This window comes from Diadema setosum, chromosome 2 (genome assembly GCF_964275005.1).
Source record: "Diadema setosum chromosome 2, eeDiaSeto1, whole genome shotgun sequence".
Classification (NCBI taxonomy): Eukaryota; Metazoa; Echinodermata; class Echinoidea; order Diadematoida; family Diadematidae; genus Diadema; species Diadema setosum.
Window position 1 is genome coordinate 1,171,358 of NC_092686.1, and position 22,260 is coordinate 1,193,617.

At 36.2% G+C, this 22,260-nt stretch overlaps 1 protein-coding gene across 1 annotated transcript; it reads right to left on the bottom strand.

The window, feature by feature from the left end:
* Positions 1-3,891: 3,891 nt before the first annotated feature.
* Positions 3,892-21,570, bottom strand: LOC140238685 (store-operated calcium entry regulator STIMATE-like). Its single transcript, XM_072318588.1, has 6 exons — positions 21,378-21,570; positions 18,444-18,492; positions 12,081-12,179; positions 10,570-10,804; positions 5,364-5,447; positions 3,892-4,180 (listed from the first exon to the last, which is right to left on the bottom strand). Exons 1-6 carry the CDS (start codon positions 21,523-21,525, stop codon positions 3,905-3,907), a joined length of 891 nt encoding a protein of 296 aa, XP_072174689.1. The 5' UTR covers positions 21,526-21,570; the 3' UTR covers positions 3,892-3,904.
* Between the last annotated feature and the right edge of the window lie 690 nt (positions 21,571-22,260).

Here is a 22,260-nt window from a genome sequence, read left to right on the forward strand (position 1 = left end):
TGGTCATGAAGTGAAAGCTATTCCACAGTGAAATGAGATGAAAGCGTGCTGTGAATAATTAATGCACAAGAATTAAGTTCACATGTATATATATATGCAACATTGCACTATATATACACAAAGACAACAGAAACTATACTAGTACTGTGCAACTACATATTCATATAATTTACATACTGTGTGATGTAGATCTGCATCTAGATCTGTTCAATGGAAAGTTATAAGTATCTTTGACTTCATTAAAAGCACACCAGTGCAAGTACATAAAGCTGAATGTCTTTGGTGGAAATATCTGGTAGATATGGTCACATGGTAGTACAGTACTCTCCGCTTAATTATGTAAGAAATGCTCTGCCAGACAATACCCAATTAAGCGGAGACTACTGTAATCGCACTTGTTTGGGAGCCCTCCATATTTTTGTCCTAGTTCATCCCTAAAAGGCTTTTGGTGTCAGATGCAATTTAAGGCCCTGTCACACTAGAGTAAATGGCCAATGAATGGCCAACGAGTTAGAAAAATTTGAAGATTACATTCGCATCCGTTGCCAATACTAAATAGTTTGTAACATGTTTGACATTCTTTGTATTCCATAGCTATTCATAGGAATTAGCAGAGTTGTTGGAGATTTTGGACTTGTTCAAAATAAATGAATCGGCTCCAGCATATCTTTGCCAGTAATAATAATGATAATAACAATTGCATTTATATGGCGCTTTATACAGGTGTTTCCAAAAGCGCACTGGTGCTACTTACACAAGAAAGCTAGAAAACAAAATAGCAAATCCTATGAATAGCTAATGAAGGCATCAGATGCGTAAGTATTGTCAAAATTTTTAATTCGTTTAGAATTCGTTGGTCATTCACTCTAGTGTGACGGGGCCTTTATGCATATTTTTAGTAGTGGTGAGAAATGAAAATATTCCAGTCCCTAAAATTTTCTCCTCAGAGACATGGTAATTTTCTGAAGAACTAACATTTAGCACAACTGGATCCTGTAAGTAGCAGGTGGCAGTTTGTTGGATGGGCGCTTTTACATCATATTAGTCAGCAGTTACATGACACCATCCTGATAAACAAACTCATCTTTTTTTCTTTCTTTTTTAAATCAATATAAATCAATCAAAATCCAAAACTGAATTCACAATTACATTGCAAAACAACAAACTGACCAATCAAACTGCATTCAAACCAGATAGTATTCCTGTCATTGACAAAAAGTTTTTGCAGTGACATTTTAACGGTTCCCTTTTTGGTAAATGCTTGAAATTCTTGTTCAATCTATAGAGTGTGAAACATATGGGAGTGGTGAAGTTCAGTTTCACTGATGTTTATGTCTACGGTTGCTGTACTGGGCCATCAGGCAATCCCAAGTTTTTGGAGCTGGGTTGAATTTGTACTATGGACATTCCACATACATGTACCTCTCCCCATCTATAGATCTCAAACACCTACAAATACATTTTAGGTACTTTTAAGCATCAAAATGATTCTACTGACATGCTGTTGATAAAGTAAATACACATCTTAGATATTGCAGTCTACCTACATAGGCCAGTTTGTGTGCACTGGCCCCATGGTGATATGTATAGATTATGCAAAGCACAAAAAAAGTTTTCAGCTGTCTGCTAAGTAACAAGAGCAAAGGATGAATAAGAACATCAACATGGATTGCGTGCAACACAAAAAAATAATCCAAGTTGAGAGAGGTTGTATCAAGCACAGTTAACAAGAGAACAAGGAGAGAGCTGTTTCATATTATATTGCTTTCAATACCTTTGTTTTCTGATCTTAAGAGTGAATTGCACTTAGACAGACCTTGAGGTATGAACCTTATCACTTGAGTATATAACATCAATATCTAAACGAAATTATGATATGATTATAAAATAATTTTGATTACAAAATATGATATATTGTACTTGCATTTAATCCAAGTCTTAAACTAAAAAATGTTGACATAAACTTGCAGAAAATATACTGACGAGTCATTCATCGCATACAGTGTGATCTTTCAAACCCCTTGTTGTTTGGACTAGGTCCCTTCATCCACACTTGAAAAAACATAAGAGAGAGGTTCAGAAACACACTGCACGGTTTAGGCATTTCATGCCATATTTTCCTTAAATACATTTATACATACAAACATCAACACATATCAAAGACATAAAGTCTGTTTTGAAATCAAGAATCTTATGTTGTTTAAGATGAATGAGAAAAAATTCCACCAAAAAACAAACAAACCACATTTCTTGTCCCTTTTTTTAAAGAAGAGTTGGACCAAATTTCATGAGAGGCAATCGTGGGGTGATGCGGTGACAGCCGCTAAGCCAAAAACTGACACAAATATTTTCAAGCAGTTTATCTTCCTCCAATTTTTTACTCCAACAAGCCTACTCTCTCACAGAGCACCATCTCACACCTTTTGAGAGAACTGGACAGGATATGAAGATGATAAACTAATGGTCAAGCAGTCTCAGTGGTCAATGCCTTGTCCATTGTAAACTGAGTAGAGTTAACAGTGACTTGTTTCTATGTATCACAAAGAGGCAGTGATTCTGACTGCAATCTCCAACCATTCTCAGATCTGTGCCTGAAAATGGATGAGTTACTGAGCAATGTATCAATAAGGCCTATAACAACCATAAATGGTGCAATAGACCAAGGATTTCATTTGCCCCTTATCCCAACGAGAAGATTCAATCTCCGGCTATCCTCAGATATATGTGCCTGAAAATGGTGGACTTACTGAGTAATGTATCAATAAGGCCTATGACAAGCACTGAACAAAAGTTAAGTGATCAAATGGTGCAATGGAACAAGGATATAATTTGCCCCTTATCCTAACGAGAAGGAGTGAAAAAGAAAAATGCTTTTGAAAAGGTCCAAAAACAGTCTTCCACCTTGTGTCACGTATACGACAATAGAAGCACAGTTCTTGGAAGGCCAGAACCCCCCCCCCCAATCTTGACAATCCCTGTTGTACTGAGCAATAGACTTCCATTAGAAGAAAACGGACTGAAAAGAGAAGATTTTGTTAGTGTGAAATGAGGCAAGTGTCTGAAATCTTTAGCATGAAGCAGATGCAAAGAATACTCCTACATCTTGTCTCTTTAGCCTGTGATCCCACGTCATCCTCCAAAGGGGGTGGGGCCCTAAGTACCAATAGGCGCTCTGAGGAGGCAATCCTGGAGGATCTGATGGGAACTGTAGAGCAAAGGTCCGAGAGAGAGTATGTAAAGACATAATACTAGTAATCACCAACCAAAAAAGCACATTAACCAGTTGAGGATGAGCTGATTTTGCTTTAACATGCATTTCCCGTGGACCACTTCCCGATGTGCTCCAAAAGCGTACCAAAGCGTACCAAAAGTTCGTTGTAAAGCATGCGCGTATCATGCGCATATGTCACAATGCAAAAACATCATTCTCTTTGTTCTGGATAGCTGTAAGTAGTTCAAGCGCCAGGGGTGAATGACATTCTTGCTACAAACAAGTGTGACCTTTCTAAAAATAACTTGTGAGTACGCTTTCTCCACAGAGCGCTCGAACGCTCCAAAATTGGCATGGTACGGTACGGTACGCTTTAGTTCAGTTCGCTTTGGTTCGCTTTAGAGCGCTCGAACGCACCCATAGACACTCGCCCACGTATACTTGGACAAGTCTTCAGTGGGTTAAGGCAGATAATGAGTTGTGAACCTTCTTGAATATGCGCCACAGTCCCATTCAAAGAATGACAGTGTATGAAACCAACAAATCTCTCAAAATGAATACCAAACCTGAAAAGTATTAAAAGGTTTCACTCCTCTTTGATGACACAAAGACTTTCATTCTTCACAAACTCTGATGTCCATCCATAACCGATACTGTCATTTCATTTTGTCAAGCCTCTGTCAAACCAAAGTACTATAAGTAGGCATCCCCTATTCGCTTGACCGTCGGCCTATCCACATTGGAGTCCCTGACCACCACTGACCCATTGGATGGTTTGGTATCCTCTTCGTCGGGCGATAGAAGCACCTCTGATTCTGACCCATCTGATGATTTTGCTGGCACACTGCGGTAGTAATGAACTCGCTGCTTTCTGTCTCGTCCTTTTGGCATCCCGCCATCCTTGCTGTGACCTTTCACCTTTGACCTCTTGCCCATCAGGAAGTTGTCAACCACCCAGAACATGATGGTCTGAAGGAAAGAGTGGATAAACTCAAACAAATATAAATTCTTCTACACAACAGACAGAAGTATAAAAGTGATCTCATAATGTCTGGTAGAACACCATATAAGTACTCTAGTCCGGGTGAGCCATGGTTTAGGCCTATCTCAGGCTGTCCTTGCAGCACAACAAGGACAATTTCTGTAAATTTTTTACACAAGACGTGCATAATGCTACCAGAAATGCACCATGCATCAATAAGCTCTCTTGTTGAGGTAGCATCCCCATCTTCTTTAGTTATGGCTTATGAATCAATTTTAGGTTTTTAAGTTGCCAGATGCTCTGTTTCTACAAGACAAATGTATTTTTTAACTGGTTAGCAAATCTGAGCATATACACTATATGTAGTAGATCAGCATGTTATAACTCTTTTCTCCATTTTACTGTTACAATGTATATTGCATCATTAGTTATTCACGGTTCTGTTTTGTTTTGTTTTTGGCAAATAACACCTCTGAAATACTTTTGGGGTTGAGGCATGATATATGGCCTCTGACAAGCTTTAGATTTGATACCTGATACATTTTGTCCAATTTTGGTAAAACTTTTGCCCTTAGGTTCCGCGGCCGGCCCTTTTGTTTTTTCCCGGTAAATTTGGCCGTAGTCAAGAACGTCAACTTGAACAATGGGTAAATTTGCAGATTAATTTGAGAGTGTGAACATGGTGGGTCCAAGGGTGCGTTTATCAACTCTTATATTTTGGCAGAAACATGTTTTCCAAATGGCTTTCAGGGACTTTTTTCAGAGATGATATTAACACAAAGCTGTTTTGATTATGGGATTCGGAAAGCCTTTTTGAAAATTGCAAATTTGTGCTTTCCGAAACAGCTTTCAGCGAGAAACATGTTTCTAGAAGCAAAATAAATGCAAAGCTGTTTTGAAATGACTTTGTACTGCAGTTACGAAGCGCACGCCATACATGACCCCTTCTCCTCGGGTCAAATGGCGCAGTGCAGCTGTGCAGTGACAAGGCCAGTTTTTGTGTTGACGATGAGTTGATAAACACAACTTATTTTGGAAGGCGTTTTGTAAAGGGATTTGAAAATGACTTTTGATAGTTGGTATGGAAAGCCATTTCAAACTGGGGAAAGATGATAAACGCAGCCTAAGACTGAGAAAAGGGGAGGAGATGGGGAATCAATCATCACTTACGTTGACAATAAATGGGATGACAAGCATGACGAGGGTCAGCTCCGCCCGTGGGTTGTGGATGGGACTCAACAGCACTTCTGCAACCTGTCATTTACACAGAGATCAGATATGAAAATTATTCACGTGAAGCAGCTACAACACATTTTGTCAGAACGGGGTGCTCCTATCAAAACGAACATGGTTATAACAAAATTGGATTTAATACAATTAAGTAAAATTCTGGGCCCAAACATATTATCATTAAATTCTATGGAACAAATATCTTTTCAGTTGTAACAAAATTTGGTATAATGAAAGAAAACTGTCGTTCCCGAGGGCTTCATTATAAACGGAGTTGCGTGTATTAGGGAACACCAGATACTGAGACAGGAGGAGCTGCAGAACAGATAATGTAGACGACTTTAAGATCAATGTTTCTCCCTGATGTTTCTCAGATAGCACCCTTTTTTGTTATCATCAACTATTCCACGTAAAGAGAAACAATGAAAAAATGAAAACAAAGAAATACATAAGAAATTCAGAAAACAATGAAATACATGAGAAATCAATTTTGATACCGCAATTTTTTCGTGTTAATTCATTAATGATACCACAAAAATATCTAGAGAAAAAAAATATTAGCCCAGTTTAAAGGAAACCTAAACCCAAAGAGCAATGTGGATTGAATGAAAGTAGCAACATTAGTAGATCACATCAGTGAAAGTTTGAGGAAAATCAGACAATTGATGCAAAAGTTACGAATTTTTAAAGTTTTGGTGTTGGAACCACTGGATGAGGAGACTACTAGAGGTTATGACGTATGTGTGGACAACAATACGAATTAAAGAAAATTCCACAAAAATTCACTTTCCTACCATAATGAAAGAGCACCTGACTACATACAATAAACCGCTCTCAGAAAGCAGGGGGGCCCTTAACATATGTCAATATCAAGTTGATGGAATGCGTAATTTTCATGAAAAATGAATTTTTGTGGAATTCCCTTTATATTTTCTTTATATTGTATATAATTAGCAAAATTTTAAAAATGATCATGTTTTTGGAAACACTAATGTTTCATTCTTGGAGATTACATGATGGGCAACGGGCGAGCTGATTTACACCACAATCATGCCACCGACGGTTAAGCCATAAAAGCTCCTCCCCGGCTATACAATATCAAAATAGCCCTGGCTATATCGGGTTAAATCTCAAGAACATTTACTTATTCCTAACACCTTGCCTTCCATCAGAATTCATGCACCACACAGAAGACCAATTTGTTGTGGTGTACGATGTGTTTGTATAGCTTACTTCAGGTGCTGATAGTGCAGTATTGTGCATAATTCAGCAGACCACTCAAGGAAATTTGAAATTTTCATGAGCTGTATCCATTAAAAAAGGCTTTACATATATTACAGTAGACTTTTCCATCTGCCAACACAGATGCCAATGGTATCAAAACCCTCAGATAAGTGTAATGCTCAGATTTTGAAAGCTAGCTTTCTTCCATGACAAATGTATATCTTTGTCTGTTGCTTTGTTTTTTTCTTTTTCTTTTTTGTCTGCATACATATTCCTTGGCGTTTAATAGCATGGGATCAAATATACATCTGGGCCCCGTTGCTACCAACTTTGCGTTTAAACGCAACTTGCAACTGATTGTCACTGGCCAATCAAAATCATTGTTGCATGCATGTCTTCTTGATAGGGCAGACCCTGAGCCAATCAGAATGGTTGTTTCAAAATTAGCAATTATTTGCAATTGATTGCAACTTTCTTGCAACGGGGCCCTGATTGTAACAATAGCCATTCAACTATGTACGGTATGCAGTGCACAGACTGTGCCTTTCTTACACAAAATATTTGATCATGTAATTTACTGCTTCATTCAAATGCTCTTAAAATTCATTATGATGAAATATCTGCCTAAAAAAAACAAAAACAAAAAACAAACAAACACACACACAGAAAACCATCACTAATGGAAAAAAAAGAAGGCATAATCCCTCCCATGCAAGTTCAACCCCCCCTCCCAAAAAAAAAAGCAAAATCAAAGTCAAAGAAAAATATTACCCCAAGTATAGATATAAACAAGTGCTAATTCTATTGTATAAGTCAAAATTCATGTAAGTTGACAAATTTTTTTTCTGGTCCATTTGGATTCAACTTTGGCAGGGTTGACTATACAAAATGTCGCAGATTTGTATGGTAAAACACCATGAAAAGGCTAACTGTTCTTATACCATTGCCATGGTGATCAATTAATGCTATAGCTTAATGTTTCCTTAGCATGTCAACAATTACATCATTTCATCATCTACAGACTGCAAGAAGTTACAAGTAATGTCATGTTTACAACTTTCTTGTCTTTAGGGACAAACTAATTGATATACACGACTAAAGAAAGACAATGCCAAATTAGCATTTCTAATTAAAAACAATGGGTACCTAACAGTAGAAAATTTCTGTCCATCAAATACTAGCACATTATAGTTTGGGTTAAGATGATAATTTGCACAGAAGTGACATATAGCTACATGTAGTTGATTTTGCCTAAATTTCCCCTTACCTAAGGGGATCAATGCAAGTTACAAAGGAAAGGAAGGTTAAGTATTCCCTTGATAGAAAAAAATACATATACATGTATATACATATCTTTTGTTCTCACATAACAAAACAGTCCCTAAGTTTACATTTTACAAATTTCTCCTGATATTACAATACTACTATCTGTACAAATTTGTACTAGCCGGAAGTAGAAATTTAACGACAATCCAACACTGATGTGTAACCAGCTGTGTAACATTTCTATCCTTGCTAACTCAGGGCAAGTCAAGCAACCAAGCTTCCACATGTCAAATAGATGTGGTCATTACACCTAGCAGTGACCAGTGTCAGAGGTAGTGGAGTTAAAACTGGATGGGCTCTAGAACAAAGATTTGTGGTCATGAATGTACTACACTGGCAGCAGTGTCATGCTTCCAATTTCTTTTCCTTTGTCTAAGGTACTCTATAAACACACTGATATTAAAGGTCCTGTTTACCTTTGGGAGCAGTGATTTTAAAAATAGATCATGTTGTATCACAAAGATCCTACCATATAAAATTTTTGAAATAAAGCCTAAAACATAAGGAGATATCGCTATTTTTCTCATTAAACCATAACTGCAGACAGTTTAGCCTGGAAACATTTTTATTATCACTATTGTTCACATTTTGTATATTCAACAATACCTAACATTGATTATACTGGTTCAAATGTTTACATTGGTTGTTTCTATGCCTAACTCAAATTTAAGCACTATTTTGAAGCACTAAAGTTCATCTGCAAATGGTAAATTATGCCTTTAAACTTGCAATTTATTCTCCTTTGTCTAAGGTAATCTATGAACACATTGATATTAACTACAGGACATATTTTCGTAAAAGAAATAATACAGTAGGACTATCAGGTGAAAGAAAGGAAAGCAGCCATTTAAACATTTGCAAGAAAATTTGCCTTGAAAGGACAAGTTCACCTGAATATATAGGGGGATTGAGAGAATGTAGCAATGTTAATAGAACTCATCAGTGAAGGTTTGAGGAAAACAGGAAAATCTGTTCAAAAGTTATGAATTCTTAAAGTTTCTGTGCAGTCACTGCTGGATGAGAAAACTAAGGTACTACAGTTTGTGATGACATATGTGTAGAACAGTATGAGGAAAACATAAAGAAAATTCCACAAAATTTCACATTTTGAAAAAAAAAGTACTTATTTCCTCAACACGTAACTGACATAACTATGTTAAGGGTAATATCATTCCCCTGCATTCTGACAAGGCAAGTCAAGTGCTCTGACCCACATTATGCAAGAAAAGTGAAAATACGTTCAATTTTCTTTATTTTTTTTTTTTTTACATCATTCTACAGTGTATGCATGTGATATCACAAGCTGTAGTAGTCTCCTCATCAGGCATAACTTCTGAAGAATAGTCTGACTTTTCTCAAAATTTCATTGATGTGTTCTAATAACATTGCTGCATTCTCTCAATACAGATGTACACCATACATCAAGGTGAACTGGCCCTTTAAAATCGTCCATCTCTGATGACGAACAAGGATCTTATAGCAATGGACAAAATGTGATTTGTGTAATGGAGAAGGGTACTTTGGAAATTCAAAACCTACAGCAATGTGTCATCTATTTCTGCTCTTTACATTTCTTCTTAGACTGGCAATGCAGCGTTCTAAGCTCTACCAGGATAATTCAATACACACTCAGAGATGTTCAATTAAAGGTGCTGTGTATTACAGGGCACAAAGCATTTACAAAACAGTTGTAGCACTTGTAGCAGTAATAGCTGTGTACATTGCAGTTTACCAATAATAGTGATAATAATGCCACTATTTCTACTGCTTCAACTCATACTACTACTACTACTACTACTACCGATATTTTAAACAATACCAACAATAGTAATCATATAGTTAGGCCTTTAATATAATTCTAAAATTACAATGATATAGTTATCAATGGGGAAAATATATATCTTCAGCACTTAATACACATTGTAGCATTCGTACTGTTTTAATAATGTCACGCTGGGTGCTTTGACATTGCCTCCTTTACTACAATAATGAGGGAATCTATACTTGCCATTGTTGAAGGAACAAAGAGAATATAACTCTCAATCATTCTGCATACTTGATAAACATTAAATGAAACTGTGTGTCCATAACAGACACATTCATTACCATAGAACTCTGCCCTTCCCCTCCCCCTCAACAACAACAACAAAAAATCTACCCGAAACCCAAAACAGCATCTACTAAACAACTCTGATAGCGAGTAATTGTTGTTCTGTTTCTGAGCACTGCTAAATACTCAGATGTGGGTGCTTTAACAGGGCTACTGCAAGCAGACTGTTTATAGAAGCAAGATGGAGGTGTATGATTCATAATATGAGTGATGAGCAAACTCCAATGAAGACAGTACACTATTCAAAGACACTACACTATGCAGCCGTCCAAAAGCAGCAGATCTCAAAGATGGGTCTGCTAAAACACAAATTTATAAAGAAAAAAAAAAAAAGTGCGAACAAATTCTACAAGTCAACTGTATTACAGATACATTCAGCACTAAATTCAGCAATAACTCTTTCATGCAAGTATTAATCCCTTTCACACAATGATAGAATCTGGGAGGAAGTTGTATGTAGCTACAACACTGAATCTGTCACTTTACCTCCGTCCAAAATGGGATGAGTGTGAGGAGGGTGATGAGGATTTTTTCCACGATGACGATAATGATGAAAACGCCGCACTGGCCGATCCAGGCATCGTACTGCGGCGGGTCGCCGTACTCGCCGAAGCGCAGCGACTTGCAGCCACTCCTGGTCACGATGACCTGGGCGATGCGCACCTGGACGTAGATGAAGAAGAGACCTGCTGTGGAGTCCAGCAGGAAATAGATGATGTACCTGATGAGAGAAGAGAACAACAAGGAGACATTTTGTGGAGATTATTTCACCTCTGATATGCTCCTGTACAGTAAACTGTAGTCTTTGATAAATAACTAATTCTGCACAACTCGATATTTTACTGCATTTTCTTTCCATGATCAATGTTCATGTGAATCATTATCTTTAATGTTGGAGACTAAGTATAAATTTTGAAATCCACATCTCTCTCTAATACATAATTAGTATCATTATCTCTTGCAGTACATATACATTACAAGAACATCCATGCAAAATGTTAAATGTCAAGTGTTTCACACAGGAGACAATGACAATAAGCCACAAGAATCGCAAATTGTGTATTTACTCAATATGTGCAATTACATTATGTACCTATCTGATTGTATTTGGTAAACCACTTAACAGCAGACAAAATAGATCATTCATATCCTCAATGATTATGATTCATGTGGTATTTTTATACCATTATCAATCAACAAGGAGGGGGTATTTATGTCTAATCAATCTAGAGAAAAGATGAATCTAAATTTTTTTTTTAATGTTTCATATTATGTCAAAATTCAGAGACATACATGCCTTCTACTGAAAGTGCTGCCATATATAACACAGAAGGCATGCATGCAATACTGACCATGTTGAAACATGGTCTAGGGTATCTAATGATATGTGGACAGGACAACATCTGCACAAATAACATCAAGCATACAGTAGAAGGTGCTCTATAATGCATATTATTCTTTTGGCATGATACACTTACACTGTAAGATAGGGCCTTGTATACACATGTATGTATATCAGCAAAAATGTTATGCAATGGTTTTGTGAATGAAACAATCAATGTTATATTATTCCTTAGAATGCCATAACCAGGTCTGCAAACCTATATATATATATATATATATATATGTGTGTGTGTGTGTGTGTGTGTAACTGACACAACAAGTAAAGGGGAAAAAAAGAAATAGAGAAAGGGAAACACATTTCAACGGCAGAAAATATATTTTGGTTAAAAAAATTGGACATAACTGCACATACCACGCATGTCAAAAATAGTTTTTCATCTCTAAACCATAGCTACATTTTTCTGGTTTTTGATTAAAATAGAATGCACTAAATATGATAAAAAACAATATATTGTAGTTAGTTAGACATTCTGCATGTACTTGAGGTATACAGCAATCAAGACTTCATAAATGTTATTGCCATATGTTCCACAAGATAATGACTCTCCCCAAATTTTGTTCGGCTGAATGAAGGCATCAGCATCATCCCTTACCAGGTGCAGGCATCACCCTGGAGGGAGACGATAGAGAGAAGAGTGTTGATGACGTGAATCAGGCCGGTGCCCACCGCTTGTTTGGATGTATCAAAAAACCTGCAGGAGGGAGAAAAAAAATATCATGCAAAGATAGAACTCAGTGTTGGCAATATCTTGTAAATGAAGACCTGAATATAAGAACGACCCAAGTCCAATTTTTGGCCAAATTCAGTTTGACATGGGAAATTGTAGCTTATGCATGGACTCATCTTGTGTATAAATGATAAATCCTAATTACCCCCGCAAGTGCCTGAATTGAATGAGTTAAATCTTATATTAATGTAAGAATGAAGGACTTGGGTCATTCTTACATTCATATAATAGCGCCCTCTCTCATCCTTCTCTCATCTCTATAGCAAAATATCATGTATATGAATCAAAGAACGACCCAAGTCCATATGAATCAAAGAACGACCGAAGTCCACCACACAAAATGGCCTCTCCACAATTAATGTAAATGTTAATTGTCATAATAATATATGTTCTAATTTGTATACAATGTTGCCTTCCCATCACATTTAAATAGAATATCATTGGACAAATAAAAAAGATACGAAGTTTTTTTTAGTTTACTTGAAATGGTCTTCAATGGACTTGGGTCGTTCTTATATTCATATACTTAAATGTTTAGCATTTTGCCTCAGTGGGGGGAATTCAGATTCCAGGCCGGTGCCCACTGCTTGTTTAGACGTATCAAAAAACCTGCAAGAGAAAAAATAATCATGCAAAGATAGAACTCAGTGTTGGCAATATCTTATAAATTCTATCATTTTGCCTCAGTGGGGGAGTTCAGATTTACACATTTTAAAACCCTCAGGGTAGTGCACAGTGTACCAGATGTAATAGTCAACCAAAGGTTAAACATTTGCCAGCAAAGTGTGATCAAACAAGGCGGAGGTAAAAAGTCATCAATCAGTGGAGAAAGGACAAGGAGGTCTTAGGTGACGTGAGAGACACGCATGCTGTGGTTGCCATAGAAACCGAAAGTCTTCACACCAGTTCTGATGCGGCTTTGCTCAGTTTGTGTGCCTCGCTCAAACAGCCTGAGCAGCAGCCCATTTTAAAGAGCACGTTTTATGAAGAGGTAAGAAGTTTTGGAGGAAAAATACCAACAACAAAAAAAAACCTAACAAAAAAAAAAACAGTCAAGGTACTGCAACTTTTATCATTATGTCAACAGCCATACAGTGTACATCTACAAACATCATGCTGTATTAGAACCCATCAAGTATATTCCACTGCATGGACAAATGCTATACAGTGATTTTACCTCACTGTGAACTTTTTTTTCCAGGTTGTTTAAACTAGTGGTTTATCAAAAAATTTTTACATCGTGTAAATGTAAAATTTTATCTGTGACTATTTTGTTGTCTTAAGTTCAGATGTTTAATGTGATGGTAGAACTTTTAAGGCAGACTTTACTATACTCTGTCATAAATTGATCAATCACATGCCCTGAAGAACAACATATTAACTACTATATTGTACGAACTTTTAAAGAATTTTTGTATGATTTAATAATTGACGGCTCGAATGCTGATATTTTACCTATTAATTCATAGATCTTTGTCAGGTACTGCTATGATATTGAATTGGGTTTGCAAACCATGTGCCAATGTTGACAATCTTTCCTTTTCTTCAAATTGGTATTACATGGACAGTGATAACAGTTTATCAGGACCCTTTAATAGATGCCATATCTTCAAAAGATATTGCCCCTTGCCCATGATCACCAGTTGTCATGTTCAGCCTTACAGCAAGTTTGGTGAAATATGATTATTCACCCTTGGAATGACGAGTTGGACAGATATTAAAAAAAAAAAAAAAAAATTAGTAGACTCTGACAGATTAGACCAAAGGACAGACATCCTAAAAATACATCAAGGCTTTCCTGTCCATGGTGCAGAGTCATGGGGAAACAGAGAATTTCAGAACAGCTATCAAATCAGCAATACAGTCCAAAAATACCTCCAATGAGATAAGACACTAAACACTTAAAATATCAGCAAATCATCCAATATCTAGTTTCCACATTATTAGTGGCAATGGTTTACAATATAACAGGCATCCATTGTTGCATGCTCTTACAGCCCTGGGAATTTCCCTCTCTACAGCATTTCCTTTCTTACATAATGTTGTGAAATAAACAAACATTCACCAGGCTGACATCAAATGGCAGAGTACACACCAGGACAATGACACAGAAATGTGAAATGTACACCTTGTCACTATCACATACGGAAATTCATTCTTCAAAGCAACTCCTGTAATAAGGACAAACAATTCCCGAGAAAACTCAAATGTCAGCAAAAACTTCAATTATCAAAAATATTAATAAATACTATGTCACTTTCAATAGTTTCTAATTATGAGTCCAGAATTCAACAAGCCTGAAAATCAAATTCTACTTGTAATGATAATTCAATAATGTTACCCTAATTTCAAAAGTTGCCTACTATATACAACTGTAGGACTTCATACATGTCACCCTATCTGATGAAAATTAGAATTGCCATGGGTGCTTAAGGCACCCGTTAGAAATGTCATAGTACTTAAAGGGTGTGTACAGTTCTGGTCGAGGTGAGGATTTAGCTTTTAACGTTTTGCGATATATTGAGAAACCACTCTATGAGATGTCAAAGAGCATGCAGTTCTAAGGGGTATCAAAAGTTTATTTGATGAAAATTGGTATTGAAATGGCTGAGATATCCAAAAACAAGGTGAAACAAAGAGATCCTAATAAAGTTGTGGCATGTCGCTTTTTATTATTAGCACTTTTTTGGATATCTCAGCCATTTGAAAACCAATTTTCATCAAATAAACATTGAATCCTTCTTAAAATTACCTGCTCTTTCATATTTCATAAGAGGCTTTTCATTATCTCACTTAAGAATGTTCAAAACATGAATCCCCACCTCAACCAGTACTGTACAGTCCCTTTAACGTGGCAGCTAAAAATAGAATGAAGAGCAGATAATGCACAGTGGGGTGTATCACCGTTGAAACCGTGAATACAGTACAGAAGTACATGCCAGATGGTGGCTATACACACAATATTGTACAACTATGTGTGTGCACACTGTATCTTGGCTTTTGGATATTATATTGCACTTTGTGTATTACGGACAAAAACACTAATTACACTGTACACTTACCCATAAAATGGCATTTTAGATTATTTCTTGACAATGAAATTATATACTCAAACTTTTTTTGAGCATGCAAGAACATACACCTACTGAAGATAATCCTTTGTAAAGAGCAGACCCAAATTATTTTTGTCAAAATTATCAAGTTACATACTGATAATGGGAATAAAGACAGCAAAATTTTACTTTCCACTTTTGTCTGTTTATTATGCATTAATTTTTAAGAATTAATAAACCTGATGTAGTTATTGCAAACTAGATACTGGCAGGAAATTTTACTCACATTCCCCCCCCCCCTCCCCCCCCCCCCCCCAAAAAAAAAAAGAAAAGAAAAGGAAATGTTATTTTTGCCACTGAGAGTAATAATTTGTTCCTAAGAGAAGCTGTCAATTCAATAGAAGAGGAATCAGTAGAGTGTCTGTCCTTAAAGTTATGTAATTTGGTCACATTTTTTAAATTCCATCTCACACAATTCTGCGTTAATTCTTCCAATTTCTTTCCATGCCTCAATGCTCAGCTTAGGCCTATAATGAATTTAACGGAGTCAACTTTATTGTGTGTCCAGGTTGTTTATAATACTTTTTTTTTTTTCAATTCATATTATTCAAATAAAACTACCCAGCTGCATCAAGCTGTAATCTGGTAATAAAGTATGCTAAAAGCAGACCTCTGGATGTATTCACTCTGCTGATCTCATTATTTTTTATGGCAGTCATAATAATTAACGATTATAATCAAGAAAATCTGTTTTGCAATAAATACCATACAGTTTCATGCATAAGTTGCAAATTACAGTGTATCAAATGTGAGTAGAAATGCATGCTGGACTAGAAAAAGACTATACAATAATGACAGTTTGAATTTCAGTGTGATGAATAGTGTACCACCACGCCTCTGGCTCAATCTACTAAGGAGGGGAAGTATACCGGGTACATGTGTTTGGATTAAACAGCAAAACACTCCTATCTCACTAGACATACCACCCATGGCGAATTATCAATGACCTAACATGTATAATCCAATGCACAAACAGGCAGGTATCTAGACTGTTGAAGGGGAGGGTCATTTGAATATCTATAGTGTAACCTCCCATGTCAATATGAGGCATGTCAGTAGATGGTTTTATAGGCTATATTTAATAATGTGTATGCATGGAGGTAGAACTCTACCTCAATGGTACAATGGATCCATACAACTCAGTGTAAACTGTATGTTGCAATTATGCACTGACTATATCAGCCTCTACTGGATTGCATGTACATGTATAATACCATAACCCTGCAAACTTAACAATCAAGTCCCAGTGTACAAATGTACATACATGTACAACTGAAGAGAGTTGTCATTCTAGTTGTAGGCAATTCATTATACATGTACTTCATCGTTGCATGATGCTAAGATTACTTAAGATGCAAGCCCCAAGCAGTACTGATTTGTTGAATGCAGGACATGGTTGTACATTGTATACAAGATAAGCAATTATGCTGTTAGACTGAATCAAAAAGTGTAGTACATGTATCTGCAATTTAAATGTCCTGTAAGCAGCATCCTCACAAGAAAAAAAAAAATAATGCTGTAACTCATCTTAACAAAGTGAGTTAAAGGACTAGTTCACCTTCATAAACATAAGGATTGAGAGAATGCAACAATATTAGTAGAACACATCAGTGAAAGTTTGAGGAAAATTGGACAATCGATGCAAAAGTTATGAATTTTAAAAATTTTTGTGTTGGAACCGCTGGATGAGGAGACTACTACAGCTTGTGAGTCATATGCGTACAACAGTATAAAGAAAATGTAAAGAAAATTCAACATATTTTCACTTTTTTCGCATAATAAAAGAGCACCTGACTTGCCTCTTTCTAAAGGCAGGGGAAATAATATTACCCATAACATTTGTTGGTAACGAGTCGGGGAAACATGTACTTTTTTCAAAAGATGAAATTTTGTGAAATTCTCTTTATATTTTCCTCATATTGTTGTACGCATGTGACATCTAAGTTCTTCACACACTGCAGTAGTCTTCTCATCCAGCGGTTACTGCACAAAAACTTCAAAAATTCATAACTTTTGAACGGATTGTCCGATTTTCCTCAAACTTTCACTGATGTGTTCTACTAATATTGCTACATTCTCTCAATCCTTATGTTATGAAGGTGAACTTGTCCTTTAATGGACATTTTGGATGTATGGTTAAAAAAAGAGAGACAGTATCATATCTAAATGCATTACTTCATATTTCATATCAAAATGGCAAGTCGTCCTTGCTTGACATCTGGTATTACAAAGGAAACTTTCTTTTAATGACCAGTTATCTTTATATTTGATTTACTTCATGGACTCATGTAGAACTGTTGCCAAAGAGATGTTGCAAAGATGTTCAAAATAATGTCTTGATATTAAAGCTGGATTTCATGTCATCATGGCAACAGACCGAGCCACTAGGATGATTCACGAATCCCGTCTGTGACCTGTTCGGACCTTGCTCTAATCTTTTTCAATGGAGAAACCTACATGTACTACCAATGGAGAAACCTACATGTACTACCTTTGATAAGAGCTGTTGTCTGTGTACATTACACATCCATTCATGTTCGAAATACCAGTATCCTAACGTGTGTCAACAATGAAAAACCTTTGACCAGGCCATACCACTTTGTTTTGAATTTGCTGCTCACAATAAACATGTGTATATCAAAGTGCCTTGACCTAAAAATTCTGATAAAAGTACACTATAAAACAATGTTTGCATGACCATGGGTGAGATAATACACATTGTACCACATCCACATCACAACAAGTGTTGTATGAAGGAGAAAAAGAGCAGACGCCTCAGATGTGAACATTAAATCTTGTTGTCTATACAAACCCTTTCTAAGCAATTTGCAAGTGAATAAATTTACACAGAATTTGTAGCATTTGAATATCCATTGAACAAAATCACCACATACTGATATGCATCATTCAATGCATAAATGTATGCTAAACATATGCACGAGTGTATTGTTACTGGTAGCTAATTGTTGGAGAGCTTGGTATCTACGATCTACAGCATTAAACATACACAACAAAGCAAATTATGCAGATGGTAGTCTCCTTAGTAGAGACAGCAGGGTGAAAATTATCTTAAAGCAGATTTTGCAACACACACTTTTTGCTGAGATAGACTTACCAAATCTTCCACGGTCTCCTTTCATCCTTGGGTTCTCTTAATCTCTTCACTGCACATGTACACAGATAGAAACAAATAAATATGGAAATTACATTTCAGGTTCATCTACAGAATAATTCTTACAAGAAACAACCCTGCTGTTGCAATCTTCTCAGTTGTCATGAATTTGCCCGAAGAAGGCACCTACAGCTTTTTTTTTTTCTCTATTAATCACAAATGGCAGTTCAAGTTCAATGTGTCTACATCACAGTAGAAGGTTTGAATTTAAAATTCATCTTCACCACCAGTAAAGTCTGATCACTTGGAATACTAGACAGTTCAATGATCATCTAAACCAGAAACTGGTTCTCTCTGTGGGGTGCCAGCAACACAGTCATGTCAATGCCATGCAGACATGTGATTGATTGTATTCTAGACAGACAAAGACGTTCAGAGATGTATCAAAAAACTTGTAGTCCAAGTACAGCACTTGTACTCTTAAACATGATGAATGCAGAACATTTTTGGTACTGGCAACATCAAACATCTGGGGGCAAAAAACAAACAGAAATTATTAATAGCTGATAAAAATGTGAACTTGCAGAGGTGGTTGATTGTAGTTTCTCACAAAGTTTTCAATATTCTGCTATCTCAATAAACTGTCTTGCACAGAGTTAAAGGCATAATTTACCATTTGCAGATGAAACAAATAGCCAGCATTAGTGCTTCAAATTAGTTCTAAAATGTGAGTTAGGGAAAGAAACAACCAAGGTAAAAATTTGAACCAGCATGTTATAAATGTTAAAATGTGAACAATATCAGTTAATAAAAGTGTTTCCAGACTAAATCGTCTACAGTTATGGTTTAGTGAGAAAAATAGTGATATCTCCTTGTATTTTAGGCTTTATTGCAAAAATTTTATATGGTAGGATGTTTTGTGATACAACTGACCTACACATATGCATCAGAAGCGATATCTTAATATCGTAAACAGGACCTTTAAATACACCTATCAAGAACATTGCAAACAAACTAAAAAGATCACATTAAGCATTTTGTATTGCCTCAGTAAAGTTCTAAAAGAACTCTAAAATATACCACACCATGAACAACAGGATGGTACAACTTTGAAGTATGATTCATCTGCAAAGTAGTGCTATGTACAGTAATTCACTATTCTATTAAAGTATATGGGAAAAAAATATAATGTAAACTATCACTTCTACACCATCAAGATTAGCAAGCTGATTTCACACAGGAGTATAATTTATGTGGGCACTGTATCTACAGTACTGCATGCCACAATCTAATGTCATCATACATATTGTAGGTAGGCAGGTAAACAGTAGAAAATGACAATTCTTATGCTGTAAATAAAATGTTTGATAATACATCTTGAAATTCTATGCACTGTCATCAGGGGGATGACATTGTTTCTTGACTTACAAATATTCAACATACAGTTGAATTCTTCTGTAAGTTTTTGTTTTTGCATTCACATACATATAAAGTAATAATCCCACCTATTACTTTAAAGGGATGGTACAATATTGGTGGAGATGAGAATTGGGCTTTTAACTTTTTGTGAGATACCAAGAAAACCCCTATGAAATAGTAAAGAGCATACCATTTTAAGAGAAATTTAAAGTTTATTTGATGAAAATCGGGCTTGGAATGACTGAAACATCCAAAAACATTTGAAGTAAAACAAAGACATCGTAATAAAAGGTGGGTCCCACACTTTATAAGAATCGCTCTGTTTTGAGTATCTCAGCCATTTCAAAACCAATTTTCATCAAATAAATGTTGAATTCCTCATGAAATTACATGCTCTTTCATATTTCATAAGAGGTTTCTCATTATTTCACCAAAAAGTTGAAATTAGGTCTCAACCAAACTATACGATCCCTTTAATATCAAAATATTAAAACATAACTGCTACGCCATGTGCAACATGGGGGAACTAGTGATGATTTTTTTTCTTATCAAGATTTACATGTACATGTACATGGTTGCCACCAACCAAATAAAAAGGTAACTAGTAACTACATAGCAAACTTTGATAAAACTCATAACTTTTGTATAATATTATGCAAATTCAATTTGATAAAAAAAAACACCTACAATTGGGTTGTTTGATCTAATTCAATTACCATTCTATGGGGAGGCACTGCATTTTAAGAAAAATACAAGAAGCTAAATTATCTACAAGTCTATAGCTAGGATGTGTGGCATAGGTGATGGTGGTATTTGGCTTACAATACTGTAACTACCAGTTAGAACCATGGTAAATTTGCCTCTTGGTTAACTGATATGATCAGAGAGAGTCAAGATAATGCTGATCAATGTACTCTAACCAATGCCGAGTTCAAAAAAAAATATCATTGCCTTAGTTTTAATGTGCATTTTTTTTTATAATGATGAAAAGTACATAGTAATAACTAATATTCAGTAGTCTGACTACACATAGTTTGCTGCCATGCTACACACACACATCAGTTGTGCAAAGGTACATTCCTAAATTACTCACTGGCGTAAGCAAATGCAATTTTTAGACTAAACACAGTTTGAAATTTCAGTAAATATATTACTGTCTCACACATGGCAATGAAAAAATAATTATTATACAAAATTTGACAACTTGAACAATTGGACTATGTTGGAAAAATGTTCTATGAATGCATTCGGTAGTTTAAAATGCATAATTGAAAGATTGGCTGTGTAGGTTATTTGATTGTAATCCTATTCGATCTATATCAAAACAGGTTGCATCATTCTCGATTTCCTTGATAGGGCCCATTCTCAGGACGCGAGGAAAGATAATGTACAGTATTGCAAGTAATAGCTTAGAGTCTACTTGTAATACTTATTATGACACTATACATTGTGTATTCCTCAATTTATTTCTTATTGGAGTAACTCCCTCTTTCAAATCTTTGTTAGGATTCAACTTACACACTAGAAAACTGAATGCCAAAAAGGCCAGAATTCCTTGTGCCAGCATCCCAAAGCCATCTGTGAAATTCTCTGCAGTGCAGTGACCTCCTTCTTCCGTCACATTGCTAGTGTTGTCAGCGTCGTCTGGTACACCCAGCTCACTCATTATGGCAGACCTCCTATATCTCTTATTTCCTTTTAAACTTTGTTGGGAAGAAAAGGAAAAAAAAAAAAACGATGTCTCTTGAAGCCTGCAGAAACCACAGTTGTACTTGTAGGACAGAAGACAGCCTGTTGGGTTTGGATGCTGGATGTAGTTGTCCACCGGGCCGAGTCTAGCACTAGCAGTAGTAGCACCTGAGCACAGGCAGTGAAAACGTTACATGAATGAGCTTGCCTTCCCAGATAGAACTTGTTGGGTCAGCCAGAGAGAGAATTGTGATGCAGTCACGCACGACAAATAGAATCTACTTCAGATTTCATGGTTGCTGACTAGATTACTAGAAATTAGAACATTTATTTAGGTCTTCGAGGCATAGGTCATAGTACTACACAAGAGAAGCCCAGCTCATCACCGACATCAGCTTTTCCTTTCTCGAACACACTGTCAGTGTCACCGAGTGTTGATCAATATTTGGGTCCAATAAACTCAATATGCAATAAATTTACTACAAGCCCAATTTGTAACTAGCAGTACTAGCACCCGGTCTGCTCTTGTCGAAATTGTTAATTCGTGTAGTCCATGGATCCAATGTAATTGCCAGAAGTCTAACGTTGCATACGTACCTAGTCTAGCCTATATTACCAGTAAATTAAACCAAACTGCCTGTAAATTTACTGGCTTTTGAGACGTAATTTGTGCGGAGGCCACGGGCGCGGAACGGACAGCGCTGCCTGTGAG